This window comes from Myodes glareolus, chromosome 3 (assembly GCF_982192425.1).
Source record: "Myodes glareolus chromosome 3, mMyoGla1.1, whole genome shotgun sequence".
Lineage (NCBI taxonomy): Eukaryota > Metazoa > Chordata > Mammalia > Rodentia > Cricetidae > Myodes > Myodes glareolus.
In genome coordinates this window covers 82,673,941-82,690,159 of record NC_142028.1, presented here as the reverse complement: position 1 = coordinate 82,690,159, position 16,219 = coordinate 82,673,941, and the positions used below count along the sequence as shown (strand labels likewise).

The 16,219-nt window shown below is 44.1% G+C and overlaps 1 protein-coding gene across 10 annotated transcripts in view; it reads right to left on the bottom strand.

Moving 5' to 3' along the window:
* The window catches only part of Osbpl9 (oxysterol binding protein like 9), a 142,873-nt gene that overhangs the window by 2,334 nt on the left and 124,320 nt on the right, over nucleotides 1-16,219 (bottom strand). For all 10 annotated transcript variants that reach the window (XM_048453356.3, XM_048453357.3, XM_087904749.1 and 7 more), the window contains 9 exons: nucleotides 8,456-8,568; nucleotides 8,231-8,349; nucleotides 7,279-7,364; nucleotides 4,677-4,848; nucleotides 3,155-3,239; nucleotides 2,308-2,418; nucleotides 2,055-2,118; nucleotides 1,808-1,948; nucleotides 757-835 (listed from right to left, as the gene is read on the bottom strand). In XM_048453356.3, the coding sequence (XP_048309313.2) occupies nucleotides 757-835; nucleotides 1,808-1,948; nucleotides 2,055-2,118; nucleotides 2,308-2,418; nucleotides 3,155-3,239; nucleotides 4,677-4,848; nucleotides 7,279-7,364; nucleotides 8,231-8,349; nucleotides 8,456-8,568 (970 nt within the window). The remainder of the gene's footprint in view (nucleotides 1-756; nucleotides 836-1,807; nucleotides 1,949-2,054; nucleotides 2,119-2,307; nucleotides 2,419-3,154; nucleotides 3,240-4,676; nucleotides 4,849-7,278; nucleotides 7,365-8,230; nucleotides 8,350-8,455; nucleotides 8,569-16,219) is intronic.

The following is a 16,219-nucleotide window of genomic DNA, read 5'->3' as shown; positions in this document are numbered from 1 at the left end:
TGTACACACTTCCTTAAATGATGAACTGTTACATGAAACTGAGTGAAATAAACCACTTCCTCCCCAAGCTGCTTTTAGTCATGGTGTTTCATCATACCAATAATAACCCTAACTAAGCACATTGACAAGAGACTGAACATTTACCAGGTGACTGCCAAGTGTGGTGATATTATTTTGTTTGTGCTTTAACAAATAAAACTTGCCTGAAGATCAGAGCCATAGAGGCCAGGCAGTGGTGGCACACACCTTTAATCCCAGCACTCAGGAGACAGGGGCAGATGGATCTCTGTGGGACTGAATCAGTCTAAAAGAGAAACAGAGCTCACATCTTTAATCCCAGCACTTGGGATCACATGCCTCTAATCCCAACACTAGGGAGGTGGAGACAGAAGTGATATGGTTGGGGAAGAGACAAGAACTCAGAGCATTCTCAGGCAAGGCATTCAGTAGAGGTAAAAAGTCTCTCTAGTTGCTGGCTCATTACTTCTCTGACCTTTCACCATTTACCCCGTATCTGATTCTGTGTTTTCTTATTAAGACAAATTAGAATTCAAGCTACAGCCAAGTGTTGCTTCAAATTATTCTTGTTTTAAGACCAGAAAAAAGTAAAGACCATTCCGTTCCCTGCACTGTAGGAAAGTGAGTCGGGAAGGAGGGTGGGGGAAGGCTCGCCCAGAAGAGAGGAAGGAAACTACATACACAAAGGGCAGGCTACATACAGTGCAGCTTAGACAAAGAGCAAAACACAGTTCTTACCCCTGTTGCATATTTTGCATACATGATACCATTCCATTCCCCTTCAATTGAGCAGAAAGCTTTCTTGTCATTTGGAGAACTAAACAAACAAACAAACAAACCAATTTATATTAGTCTCAAGTTTCTCAAGTAGTTTATATTAGTCTCAAGAAAGTGGTCAGAAGAATAAGGGACAGCAGCTGCAAACCCCTTTCACAGTGAGACGCTGTCTGTCCTGTTCTTCCTTACTCAGAACAGCGGCCTTCAGAGGGTGTGTGGATGTAGCAATGGACAGCACACACCACAGGAGAGAACCCATCTGTCGTCTTCTATAGATTACATCAAAGCTCAGGGATGCTCCACACAGACCTAACCATGTCTTCCTTCTGGAGGCAGCAGAGTGACAATGTCAGCTGTGCCGCCCAGGCCTGCCCACTTCTCTATCAGTAGTAAATTTTTCTGTCCAGGGTTCCATCCTACTTTGGGGGTGGGGGTGGCAGTCGATTCTTACATTCAAATTAAATCCTCTTGGAAAACTGGTTAACCAGCTGGTCAAGCATTACTCCATCAGGATACTGTTTTCAGGGTACAACAGGACAGCCTCCTTTTGCAGGCAATGTCTGATCTACAAACTCTGTTACTCAGACACACAGCTGCCTCCCAGGTCCTAACTATTGAAAAAAAAAAATCATGCCAGATACCAATGTGTGATGTTTCCTGTTTTTCCCTAGCAAAGGGACAGAAAATGGGGGCTTTGTGCAGGCTTACAGGTGCTTTACTGGGGGCTGCACAGTCTGTTTTCACGGTCCAGCCTGGCAAGAAGGTTGGACTCTATGGCACAGGAAGCTTGTCACCGGGTCCCCAGAATACAAGTCCTCAGGGAGGAGAGCCCGCCTGCCACCCCCGATTACTCTGGGCCCAGGGTGTAGGTCTCTTCTGACATGAGGTTTGTTTTGTTTTAAGATGGAGACAGGTTTACAAAGTCAGTTGATGGTTAGTTCCTAACAGAGTTTCAAGAGAGTAAAGTACTTCAGAAAAGTGGAACACTGAGGCAGAAAAACAAAATACCTACAAAATCTCTGCAGTAATTCTGTGCTTCTTGCCCCCATAGAAAGGTTTAGTGTGGAAGACGATATTTGCACTGTAACCCGTTTTGGAGCAGTTAATATTGCATTCTCCTCCTAATTCCACCCAGGGCACTGTCAGGATAGACCTACAAAATCAAAGGTTTTCAGGTAAGACTGGCGGTTCGGAGAGAAAGGAGAGGTGTAGCTTAAGAACAGCAAAGTTGCGGCTGATGAAAAGCACAGTCTACTTGCCTTCCATAGCCATTGGGGAAGGTGAGGATGTAGTGCTCATCGTACTCCAGACAAGAGACACAGCCTGCGGAAGAACAACAACCTCTGCTAGGGCAGCAGCCACAGCCATTCACTTCAGGGATGCTGTGGGACACACCCACCCCTGCTCTCTTCTCCAAATTCATTCACATGTAAACTATGACGCCCAGGCTTACTTTCACAGGGTCATTTTTCCTTAAGAAAAATGCTAGAATCCACACTATCACACACTTACCCTGACCTATGTTGTGTACCCCAATTGACATCCCAAGGAATTTTGATTTAGTCCAGATATGAGCATTGAATTGTATCTTCTTGTTAAAACACTCAGCATAAAAGGCTGAAACTGAAAAAGAAAATGTTTCCCGTGAGTGTTAAGTAGTCACTTCTCCAAACTGGCCCCACAGAAAAGCCTTTTTCCTCACAGAGAAGAACCCTCGGGTCATGCTTTCCCCAGAGCAAGTACACTCAGAGTCAGTGGGCAGCGCTCCCCACCACCCCAAATATAGGGTCACAGCCAATCCATAAGGTTTGCAATCTAAAGGGCAACCTGTTCTGGCCAGCAAGTCTTTGCTCAGCTCTCCCTCCCTGATCTGGGCCCCTTCAATATTTCTACTCTTTTTTATTTCTTGAGACAGGGTTTCTATAATTATAGCCCTGGCTGTCCCAGGCTGGCCTCAAACTTACAGAGATCCACCTACCTCTATCTCCTGAATCCCGGGATTAAAGACAAGTGCCATCACACCCAGTTCAATATTCCACTCTTAATACTACACTGAACAAAGATACTGAGGCTATATATTCTCCCCACAATGTCTGGAACACATTGTGCAGAAACGACAAACGTCTCCAAGTTGCCATGGGTAAGGTGACTTTAGAAGCACTGCATGTTAGTTCCCAAACCCCTTCATTTTGCACACACTCAGTCAGTGATGCTGAGTCTTTGAGATTACAGTCTCCAGTTCAGGTAACAGGAAGGACAACACTCAAGTGACAAGTCACTTGGCCTGGCTGTCGTGCACTGGATGACTGGCTTTAGGACAGTTTAAGACTAAAGGTTGTAGGAAAAACCTGTAACTTACTGGGTGGATGATGGGAAACTTGCTCAGCCACAAACGTTACACTGTTCTTAGAAACCCAGGGTACAGGCCCTTCTGAAACAAGCTCCTGGAAACAATCGTAACATCAATTAAAAAATGTTTTAGATGATGAAGAACCTAAAAAGCAGCATCTCTGGTCCCTCCTGGACAAACACACATTTCCATTATGGCACTTAACTGCACTGTTAGGGATTTGTAGTTTCCCTGACTAGACTAAAATTTTGAAGGCTTCATTGCCTAACATGAGATGGGCTATGAAGCCAGGCCTGAAACAGCCATCCTTGTGTGAATGAACAAGAACTAGTATGCACTGCCTCTCTCTTTAGTAAGGATTACACATTAATGTGGCTCCTGGAAACAGAAACAGGAGTCTCATTTTCCACAAGATTATTATGGGTCAGGCACTATGGAGTGAGACCTTTTACATGGCCTACATTCTTTATTGTTTTCTCTGTCTGCAAAACAACTCTAAATCGAGCCCTAGGCTAGTCAGATGGCTTACTATGTGCCACGAAAGCCTGGAGACCCAAGTTCCGCCTCTAATACTCATGTAAAATGGAGAGAATCTACAAAGTTGTCTTCTGCTCTCACATCTACCATGTCTCCCTGACCAATAAATAAACAAATGCATAAATATCAGAGCACTGGGCTCAGCTCTAGGCTACCTCCTCTTCTCCAGCCGGCTATATTCTTGTATAATTTCATCCAGACCATCAAGGACACTAAAATCTCTTTTCTCCAGAGTTCTCTAGCGAGCACACACTCAAATTTCACTCTGAAAGTTCCATTTCCAAGTCCAACAGTCTCGATTCGCCTGGGCTTATCTTTCCCTCGACAGTAAACTGACAACTGGAGCTGCTGATGTCCAGGTGCAAGGACGCCTCTCTAACATCTCTCTTCCTGAGCCCGCTCTCCACACATCAATTCCACCTTGCACATGCAGCTAGAACCAGCTGTTTTTTCTAGAATACTGCCTCTTTAAGCATTGTGGTTCCAAATTTAGTTTTCATAAAATCATTATAGTGATCTTTCCTCAAAGCAAGACTGAGACCCCAATAAGTCACAAACTGAGCATTATGGTATACAAGGCTGTCGGGATTTGACTCAATGCCCCTCCTCAGGATCACGCTACTCTTTCATCTCCCCTCTACTTACAGAAATGCTCATCAACAATGCTCTTTGTATAGTGAGCATCTGAGAACACTGCTTTTATCATTATTTGATTCTGGTAAAGGGACTCTTAAATCATTTCACACAGTGTGAAATAACTGAAAAGCATAACACAGGGCCACCAGAAGGCTCAGCCGGACAAGGTGTCTGCTGCCAGGTCTGAGTTCACTCCCCAGATCCATACAGAGAGAACTGCCTCCTGGAGCTGAACTCTGAGCACACAAGTGTCTATGGCACACACTCAACCACATTCACAGAAATACACACATATACACACATGCACACACACTCTCATACACATGCAGAGAGAGAGAGAGAGAGAGAGAGAACTTACCGTGCTCTCTTCAGCATCGTTCGGCAGTGTCCAATGGCACTGAAAGATCTCACCCAAGATAGGATTGTACGGCTTTTTGGCTACTGATCCTCTCCTTCCGGCATGGAAGGCCGAGAGGTACCATTTCACAACCTGAACCATTCGATCCCTGGGATCCTTCTGGTCACTAATGCTAGAAAAGACAATGACAAATGTGACGTTCTACCTTTAGGCAGGATGCACAGTGGTGTAGCATGCAGCGCGGTCTACCTCGGGCCACATGTACTGTGGACGCTAATTCCAATTTGACACCAAGGTACAACATATACGACTAATTCGTTTACTTACAATTTGGCTAGAAGACTCTAGCAAATGTTTACATCCATTTAGTCAGTCATTACCCAGTTAGAACCCTTATTCCTAGAGTCCCCAGCTCCCTCTGCACACTCCATGCCCTCCCGAGGCAAATACTGCTGCTAGTTTTGGGGGCCAAATCTTGCTTTGCTTATTCTAGGACTTTATGCAAGGGTGCTGCTTCACTGCTAGAGAGACTCCCTATATTTCAAATCACCAATCACTAATTTAAATATGGCTTGGTTTTTGAAAGAAGGTCTTAGTCTGTGGCCATACTGGCCTTGAATTTGAGTTGATTCTCCTACCTAGTTCTTTTAAGAGCTGAGATTACAGGTGGCTTATGCCTACATCCAGCTGGCTTAATTCTTTGATGGTCAAAAAGCCATTATGTGATTATAATTGTTTTTAATTGATTCAGAAATTCTATGAGATTACTGATTTTCTTTTTTAAATTTTATTATTTTGTATTTTATGTGTATTGGTATTTTGCTTGCATGTATGTACATGCACCACATGCATGTCTGGTGCCTGTGGGAGACAGAGAGGGTGTTAGATCCCCAGGAACTAGAGCCACAGATGACTGTCAGCTGCAGATGTCTGAGTTCTGAGAACCAAACCTGGGATCCTTGGAAGAGCAACCAGAACTCCCAACCACTGAGCATCTCTTCTGCCCTTACGATTTCTTGGGATGACTCCCCAGTCGGCTCTAGAGGAACTGGCTGGCTATTTCTCCCTGTGGTTTTTCTTGTTTTGTTTGGTATTGGGGGTGGTACTGGTGATCGTGTGAGGGCTTCACACTTGCTAGGAGGTAACCTTACTACTGGGCTATGCTCTAGGCCTGCTGCATATATCTTGAAGTATCTTTATATTTTTTCCTTGATAAATTCATTCTTTTGATTTTTGTTTTTTGGTTTTTTGAGACAGGGTTTCTCTGTAACTTTGGAGCCTGTCCTGGAACTAGCTCTTGTAGAGCAGGCTGGCCTCAAACTCACAGCGATCCACCTGCCTCTGCCTCCTGAGTGCTGGGATTAAAGGTGTGCGCCACCACTGCCCGGCTGATAAATTCATTCTTTCATCATTACAAACTGTCCCTATCTGTCTCTGGATTTGTTTGTTTTGAGACAGGATCTCACTCTTTAGCCCAAGTGCTTACCTATATATGCTAACTGGTCTCTAACTTACAGCAATGCTCCTGCCTCTACCTCCTGAATGCTGAGACTACAGAACATTTATCTTCTTTGCTCCTTTGATGCTAATACAGCCATAAGACTTTGCTGTGTTCAGTGTTTGCATGGTGTGGTGGTGGTTTGAATGAGAATGCCCCCTCCACCATAGGCTCAAATGTTTGAGTGTTTAGTTCCCAGTCATTAACTGTTTGGAAGGATTAGGAGGTGTGGCCTTGCTGGAGAAGGTATGTCACTGGGGATGGGCTTAGAACTTTCAAAAGTCCAAACCAGGCCAGTGTCTGTCTGTCTTTCTCTCTCACACACATCCCTGCTACTGTGGTTAGGCATCTGATTGCTCTGAAAGCAATACAAATAGGCATCATCTGTCAATTATATATTAAATATACTGAACACTACCATAGACTTTTTTAAATACTTGCATTTTGAGAACTGGTAACACGATTCTCTTAAATCTTGCTTTCTGCTCCTTCTCCCTCTCCTGGTTAGCTAGTGTGTCCATCGACTATGAAACCTCAGTGATGTGCATATGACTTCAGGAAGCCACGATTCCTCCACAACAAGGGATGCAGTTACCAGAATATGGACTAGAATATTTCCTGCTAAGAAAGTTTGCCTGCTGCGAGCAAAAAGCAATGAACCTTGTCAATCTCTCCGGCATGATTTCTTTCCCTGTGCACACAGCTCAGACTGCAGGCTTTACATTACAGCCTATGATTCAGGCAACAATTGTACTTTCCAACTTTTCCTTGCTTCAGGTTGTAACAAAGTACCTGCCAAATGACAGGGACTTTAGAAAGGTTTGCTGAGAAAATTAAATGAATTTCAAGTAAGTTCATAGCCTCAACCTTTTAAACTCCATCTGCCCACCTGTTAGCTAGCTGGTTTTAAAGAAGCTTCCGAGGTGACTGACTTGACGGGTCCCCCAACTCCACTACAAGACTTAAGCAGCAGGCCCTCAAAAGATTCAACTTCTACCCCAAATGCTTGAAAGAATACAGAGGATCTGGCTGGGCCACCTGGACAGAAGGCTACCAAGAAGTAGTATCTGCAAAGATCACAAACTGCTGTGCTCAGCCAAGTACCTCACGAACAGGTCCGGATGGGCGAAAAAGTCTGCATACATTTCTAAAAGAGATCTTCTCTCAAGAATAAACGTTGGAAGAACTACCTGTAAAACACACATTTGATTCCTGAGGATCAAATTCTGTAAGAAAAAGATTTGTGCATAGCAGAAAGACACTCATCCATCCCATCACACCCACCACAGCTCCTCAGTTGTGCTTTACCAAACCCTTTCCCAAGATGCCCTGGTTCAGAACACCCAGGGCCCCGCCCACCAGATGTGGAACCTCAGAGGGGTCTCAACAATTCCATGTGCTTCTTCTGCACAGATCTCTGCCATCCTTCAGTGTGACACACTAGCACTTATATCTTAGTTGGAATATAACAAACATCACACAAGATTTAAGTGTCCTGGGGTCCAGCTGAGGGAACTATGCTCTGGGAACGAGGAAGAGGCAGAGCTAAGAAACAATGCATCAAATTGCTTCTTAGAGGACAGTAAGGCTGTAGTAAGACAGAACTGACACAGAAGAAGACATGAAGATGTAGGGACAACCACTCCCTCACCCACAGACACAGTAGACAGAAGCACAAACCCAGAGTGTGACACATACTAGCAAAGAAATTATATGGGTCCTGTCAGACTCCAACATTTTAATTTTCAGTAAGTATTTTCATGCCAGAGGGCATGAATCTAAATATGGTTCAGAATCTAAATATTGTGAGGGTGGCAAGGATTTCTCATTTGGGGCAAATCAATCTCAGTTCTTAATCCACACAGCCCACTGACTACTGTCTCTGGCGGCTAGCATTTTACTCACCCACAGCCATGTTTTGTTTAGTCGTCTACATACATGAAACAGGAGACAAGAAAACACATGTGGGATCGCTATGTTCATTTTGTGGTCATCCACCCATGTGTACCCTGTGTAACCTGGAAGACTTGGATGGAAGGACAGATTTGGTTCCTACCTTTGTAAGGTCCATTCCGAGCCTGACTTGTGACAAGAGGTGCATGATAACGCTCTTGTGCTCCTCCACTGACCCCGCCTCCCCATCGTCATCTCTGTCGTCATGGGAATCAAAAAGATCTGCAACAGAACAGGCTGTCTTATAGGTTGGTGTTAGATTGGCTGGTGATGCCCTACCAGTATTGCAAACATTTCTAAGAAAAGAAAGGTTTCAGGGACCCCTCACCAGCATCGCTTGTGCCATTGGACATGGAGGAATTCAGTGATTCTGTGGTGTCTGGGCGCTTTAGGCTATTTCCAGAGCTGCTGTGTGTCAAGACTGAGGCAGATCCTGAAGAACTGAATTAAAAAACAAGGGGTGGGGAATGGAGAGAAAGATCAGTCTTTATAGCTGATGAAAACAGCATGGAACAAAAACGTTGATCACGAGTTACTTGAAACCTATACACAGACAGACGGCAGAGCAGTCAGACACCTCCTCCAAGCAGCCACCTGCATTCCACTCTGAGGTCTGAGCTTTGGGCACAGGATGTGTCGATCAAGCCCAGCTCACGGCCATGGTCAAGGCAGTGTGATGCCTGCCTCTGTATCCAAACCTGAAACCTGGACTCCTGTTCTCCCTTCCTTGTGCACATGGAGATGTGCCAGTCATGGAACTTCCTCAAAAACAGCAACGGCCAAGGGGGGAGGCGCTGTGAATCACACCTATGATTCAGCATTTGGGATGCTGAGGCAGAAGAATTGTTTTGAGTTTGAAGCCAGCTTGAGTTACTGAGTGAGACTCTTTGGGGAAAGATTAAAAGGGCAACATCACCACCCCTTATCTCAGGTTTTCATTTCCTGAGGTCCTTGAAGTAGTCCACAGAGGATTAATACTTTTCCCAACATTTCAAAAGTAAATTTGAATTAACATTTTAAAATATATTATTTTTACAAATAAATTTATGGCAACTGACTTTATGAGCACCTACCCAAGAATTCATATAGAAATTAAATAACCAGCCAGGCATGGTGGCACACACCTTTAATCCTTGGGAGTCAAAAGCAAGCCATTCTTTGTGCGTTCAAGGCCAGTTGAGTCCACACAGAGAATTCCAGGCCAACCAGGGCTACACAGTAAGAAATTGACTCAAAATATAAATAATTACAAGGGCTAGCAATTACCTGAAGTATAAAAACATAAGCCAAATTTCTCATAATGCATATAAACATGCTACAGAATACTCAGTCTTCTCACAAATCTTTATGTACACTGTACATTATATACCCTAGTTAAATACTTTACCCTGTTGCCTTTTTCTGATCTTTAAAGACCTGAGCAAACACAGAGTGCCCAGCGTCCCTGCTCCCGCACAGCACACCGCCTCCCTCCATTGCTCAGCACTAGGGCAGTGTGCTCATTCCAACTGTGGGGTCCACAGGACCCCAGCATAAGTTTAGGCTTCACCCCCATTGCTACACACCTGCCGGGTTTGTAAGACAAATGAAGAATGGCATGCACGGAACACTTTCATCTCAAAGGCCTCTGGGCTCTGCTCAGATTAATAAAGTAAAATTGAGACTAGGATATGATGTATCCTAGTTTAACTGCAATTGTCTAGGTTACCTTGTTTCTATCTCCTTAGCAAAAATCCTTAGGTAATTACTCACTGCCTTTCTGCTACTTTAGATTTAGTACATCATAGGGGTTATAAAGTGTATCTTTTAAGAAGAAATGGAATGAGTGAAAGACGCAGGTAAGAAATCAAATTATGTTTACAGAGAACCGCATGGGAATTCTTGCCAAAATGTGTGGCTCTATGACAGATGATCAAAACAGAATCAATCTTTTAAGTCAACTCAACTTTATACTAAATTATATCAGATTTTTACCAAATCGATCTTCAAAAACTCCTATTTTATTTTGATAAAATTCCAAAGGCTGTGCCTTTTCTCTTTACCAAGGGTTGCAGCAGCCCAGCGGGGCATGTGAAACAGTCTCAAGATGGAAACAAACAAATGCATGGGATATATTTCCAGCCATCCCACATCTCACCTCATTCAGAACAAACAATGGGATTGTACACAATATTTAGCTTGTATGTCCAAGATAAGGGAACGTTTTAAGTTCTAACATTAACTAGTATAACTTACGAAGCATTCATAACAACCCTCCCAGAGAAGCATGATCACTCTGAGAACAGAGATGCACTAGGGATCAATGAAGGCCTGAGGCCCCAGAGGGCAAAGCAGAGAGGTTATTTTGAATGCACAGCTGGCACAAGTTCTTTCCAACACAACTCTCACTGATGGACAGTCATGGAAGCACACTGGCTAGTGGTGCCATCTGTAACAGAAGTTCCTAAATGTGCAACCCTTACACAGTTCCTAAGGAGCTCAGTAAGTAATGAAAGGGCACAGACTCCCTCCTATCAGAGAAACACAGAGAAACACATAAGGACAAGAACTTGACCTGAGTTATAGGTAATTGGAGGTAGCAGTCAGTGGCAAGGGTCACGGCTCTGGCTCCAAGCCCAGGTGGCAGGCAACAGAGAACGTGAGCAGACTATTCGAACAGGCGGGGCTAGGAGGTGATATACAGTGCTAGCCAGTACACCCAGCTCAGAGTATTCAAAGTCTCATCACAAACAGAAAGCAACTGAGGAAAATCAACAGCAGCAGCAGCAGCAACAAAAAGAACTTAGTTTGGCCAAAAGCATCTATATTCTCCATGAGTGTGAGATCCAAACTGAGACAGTCCAAGTCTAATAAGGACTGAGGGACGAGGAGTCTGGCAGGCTCAATACAGTGCTTGCACGTGGGTGTGTATGGGGGCAGGAGGCACAGAAAAAGAGAGAAGAGAACCAAAAAGAGGAAAGAGTAAGAGGGGCCAGAATTGTGCACATGGTTTTATAGACATACCTATGATGGAATTACCCATCAACATGTCAAGAGTAACCTTTAACTAGACCAGAGACTTCTGGTGATGTTGTAAGGAGTTCACTGTGTGTTGCTAGGTTTACTTTAAAAGACTTCAGTGGATGGCAGCTCAATCTACTGACTGACAAAAGATCTTCAATCCTGCTATATTCAGAGTGATAGTTAATGGCTGGTGGGGTGTCCCAGAGGGTTCAGACATTTGTCACCAAGCCCAATGATTTGAGTTCAGTCCTAGAATACACAGGTTAAAGAGAGAAAATTGACTCCTGCAAGTTGTTTTCTGACTTTCATAGGTGACTGTAGTACACACACACAAACACACACATACACACACACATACACATACACTGTAATAACAAAAAGAAAATAGCTATTGTTAAAAAGGCTTTAAATTCTGTTTAAATATACAACGACAGCTGAAATAAGAAAATCAGCCTTTTGCTTCGCAATTCTAAGTGGCTATTTGCCAAGCCTGTACTGCTATGCATGGCAATAATTAAGCATATCATTACTGTAGTTTAAAAGTTGCACATAAGTCCACCCTCCCACTTTTACTATATATTTTTGTTGAGTGATCTGTTTCTCCATCCCTAGGCAAACATGAATAAAATTAAATCTTTAAATCTTTAAAAACTGTTAGTAGTTTCTCAACCACTCATGACACGACAGCACCGCAGTGAGCGCTGCAGTGAGTGCTGTCAGGCTGTTCACTCGTGCTGTCCCCAGCCTGCAGGCCTTGCTTTGGCCACAGCCTGCACACATGCTAGTCGAGCAAGTGTCCAAGACTCTTGCTCCACCCACTCTATCCCCACACACGTAGGCATAGCTTTGGGTGGCACTGCTTGCATATTAGCGCAAGCAAATTCAGTCTTTTGTCCCGTTTACATAAATTCCCACTTAACACTGAACTGGAATCACCCCTGTTCCTCCAACCCAAAATCAACACTGATATCTGAAGATTGACCAATCAACTATACATACATCATATGGAATTACCAAAGCGTGGACAACAACCAAATAAAGGTTCCACTCAACAGAGAGACCCTAGAATCTCACATTAGACACACAACCAAGGAAAGACACCCACATGGCCAGGTTTCATCACAAACACAACAATCTGAAAGGCCAAGGCAGTGCATATCTTCTCCTAAACCCAGCAGTCCTGCGGAAACACTGGCCAGGGAGAACTACCTAGATGAACCCCAGGATACAGAACTTAAAAGAATCCAGAGTTTAGTGCAGACACACACAGCTCAACAAGCTTGAAGAGCAACAGTCACCCTAGTGATGGCCACAAAAACACAGACACCAGCCAAATAAAATGATAAACCAAATAACCAGAATCTGAAAACTGAATTCAAGTAAAGGCAAAGAAGTACTGAAGAGAACCCAAGTAAGATAAAGATTGAATTGAAAACTCAATAGCCCAATGAGAAAACTCAGGGGGAAGCCTTACAATTAGAATGGAGCAAGGGGAAGACAGATATCAGAGCCTGTGATAAAATAGAGGAACCAAAGCATGCAAACAAAGAATATGAAAAATTAAAACATTAAGGCCATGTGGGCACTGTGGGATATATGAAAACATCAAGTCTGGGACTGGAAAAATGGCTCAGAGGTCAAGAACACTTGTTACTCTTGTAGAGGACCTGGGTTCAGTTCCTAGCATATACATAGTGGTTCCCAACCATCCATTACTCCAGTTCAGGATCCAATGCCTCTCCTGACTCTGTGGGCACTGTACACACACACACAGTGTACATACATACTCATACACATAAAATAAATACAACTAGTAAAAAAATTTAATTTCAAAAAGGTATTTTTAAGCAATATCTTTAATTTTCAACATTTCTTTTTTTCCTTTTTTTTAATTATTTATTTATTATGTATACAATGTTCCATCTGCATGTATGTCTGCCCACCAGAAGAGGGTACCGGGTCTCATAGATGGTTGTAAACCACCATGTAGTTGCTGGGAATTGAACTCAGGACCTCTGGAAGAGCAGCCAGTGCTCTTAACCTCTGAGCCATATCTTCAGCCCCCAAAAAGATATTTTAAAAAATCAATTTTTTAAAGTATAGGCACAGATGAAGGGAGAAGAATCCTAGGCCAATGGTATATACCAGGTCTTCACAAGACCACAGAAGAAAATTTCCCTAAATCAAGGAAACACATTTACACAGATATAAGTAACATGCAAATAACACCAAATAGAACCAGAAAAACCTCCCTATTAAAAAAAAACACTCCCTATAGCATATCATGGTCAAATATAAACCAGATAAAAAGAACAAAGAAAGAGTATTGAAAGCTGCAAGAGAAGAGAAACAACAAACTCCACAAGTCACAAAAAAGAAAGAAAGAAAGAAAGAAAGGAAGGAAGGAAGGAAGGAAGGAAGGAAGGAAGGAAGGAAGGAAGGAAGGCAGGCCCATCAGAATGACAGCTAGCTTATCCATGGAAATTCGAAAAGCCTGAAGAACCTGCATCAATGTCCAGCAATCTGGACTACTGACCCCAGCAAAACTATCTGTCATAGATGAGGGAGAAAGAACACTGCCACGATATAAGCAGGCTAAAAGGATCTATGACTATCACCCAGTTCTACACAGAACACTGGAGGGAATACTTCTGACTGAAGAGAGGAACAAACAGAGCCAAGAGACCATCAAAGGAGAAAAATGAAAGTGTAATATTCAAATGAAAAGTACTATTAACAACAGAAAGATCCAATAATGAAATAACTGCAAATCACTCTGCTCCATAGTAACTTCAAACACTAATAGTGCCAGCTTTCCAAAACAAAAGACATGAGACAGCTGAATGCTTAAGAAACAAAATTTATCTTTCTGTTGTCTGGGAGAAACTCAGCTGTGAAGACAGGGAAGCATCACCTTAAAATGAAGACATTGTAAGGTGGTGGGATTCCAAGTTAATGAGACTGGGAAGCAGGCAGGTGTTGCTACTCTGATAGTCAACAAAGAGTTCAAATTAAAACTAATCAGAGAGATAAAGAAACATTGTAATCAAGGGAACTATTAACCAAGAAGCTATTTCAATCCTAAACACACATGCATCAAATTCTGAAGCACAGAAAGTGACCTGCTACAATGAAAAGACTCAAAGATGAACTCCAGCTTAGTTGTAGATGATGTCAAGACCACATTTTCTCCAATACGTCACCCAGACAAAAAAAAACATCATCATACAGCTCATAGACCTAAGAAATATCTACAAAATATCCCACCCAAACACCAAAGAGCATATATTCTACTCAGAAATCCATGAAAGCTTCTTTAAAATAAATAGATCACATACTGGGACACAAAACAAATCTTAACAAATTCAGAAAAAACTGGAATTTTTGTGTATCCTATCAGACAATGTAGTAAAACTTACAACCAACAGCAAACAGACCTCAAGTATTACACAAACTACTCCTGGAGAGTAAACAACACATGCCTGACTGATGAAATGTGCCAAAGAAGACCTCAAGAAAAGTAAAATTCAAAGCAGCGGGCCGGGGATTCTAACCGCAGCCTGCCACAGAACTCCAGCAAAGTCCCCACCCCAAGCTATGCGGCCAGGATGGGAGAAACTCAGTCAAATGCACCAACCAGGTGCCAGGTGGCTGGGCACTATAATGATCTCTTTGAGAGAAGGAAGTATGCGGCCCAGCCCAGCCTAAAAGTCAACCTGAGCAGGACAAGGAGACGCATATGCAGGTCTGGGGCTGTCTGCCCTGGGCTCCAAGGAGAAAAACAAAGTCCCATCTGATGCTTTGTAGTACCAGTCAGATGGGCACTATTTGAATGAGCAGAGGTGTAGTGTAGTGTGGGAGGGAGGGAAGGAGAGAGGGAGGGCAGGAAGGAGGGAGGAGGGAGAGCAGTTCAGGTCCTGTGAACAGAGGCATATCTGAAGAGAGGGAGGAGATGGAAGCAGGCTGAGATGATGAGGGAGCTGACCCCTTGACCAGAAGAGCAGGCCCTGCACCTCATCAGGGCAGCACAACAGAGCCAACCCTGTTAGCAAAAGGGTGGGTGAGCCAGCCACAAAGTTGTGAAAATGGGAGAACTGTCCCCATCACTTACCTGTTTTGTGGTGATACAGGCATGAGAGAGATGCCTACCCCTTGCCCCCTCCCAAATGCCCATCAACACCTGAGGCAGATGGGGGAGAGCTGGCCCTGTGGTCATAAGAACAGGAGAGCTGTCTCTGATCCCTATCAGCCACAACACTCAAGAGAGCAGGCCCTGCACCTTGCCTAGGCAACACAATGTAGCTAACCCTGTTGGCACAGGTGTAGGTAAGTAGTGAGCAATGGAGAGCTATCCCCATCATCCATCTGTCTTATGACGGCAAGGGAGGGAGAGAGTTGCCTTCCTTCCCTCCCCCACCTATCAATGTCTGAAGCAAATATGAGAACCGGCCCTGGGGTCACAAGAGCAGGAGAGCTGCTCCTGCCCCACACCAGCTGCAAAACTTGGGAGAGCAGGGTCTGCACCACACCTAGGGTAACACAATAGAGCCAACCTTGTGGAGGTGTGGGTGGGTCAGACCCTAACTTGTAAAGCATGGGAGAGCTGTTCCCACTACTTGTCTGTCAGCCACATGGTTGTGTGGGAGGGTGAGAAAGGTCTCCTCACCCCTTTCTGCCTGCAACAGACAAGAGAGCTGACCCTCCCCCTTACCAGCTACAGCACTCTGGAAATAGACCCTGTCCCTCACCTAGGCAGCACAGCACAGACGCCCAGTGGTCAGAGATGAGGGTGATCCAGGCCCACTGTTATGAGGGAAGGAGATGTCCTCATTACTCATCAGACATGTGGCAGCATGGCTGGAGGAGAGATGCCCTCCTCTCTACCTTCTGTCCATCAATACCTGAGACAGATGGAGAAGCTCAGCCCGGGTTCATAAGAGCAGGAGGGCTGTCCTTACCCCTCACCATCTGCAACACTGGGAAGAGAGGCCCCTTTATCTCATCTAGTAACACAACAGAGCTAGCTCTAATAGTATGGGTGTGGGAAAGCCCATCCAAAGGCTGAAAGCAGGAGAACAGGCCCCACCCC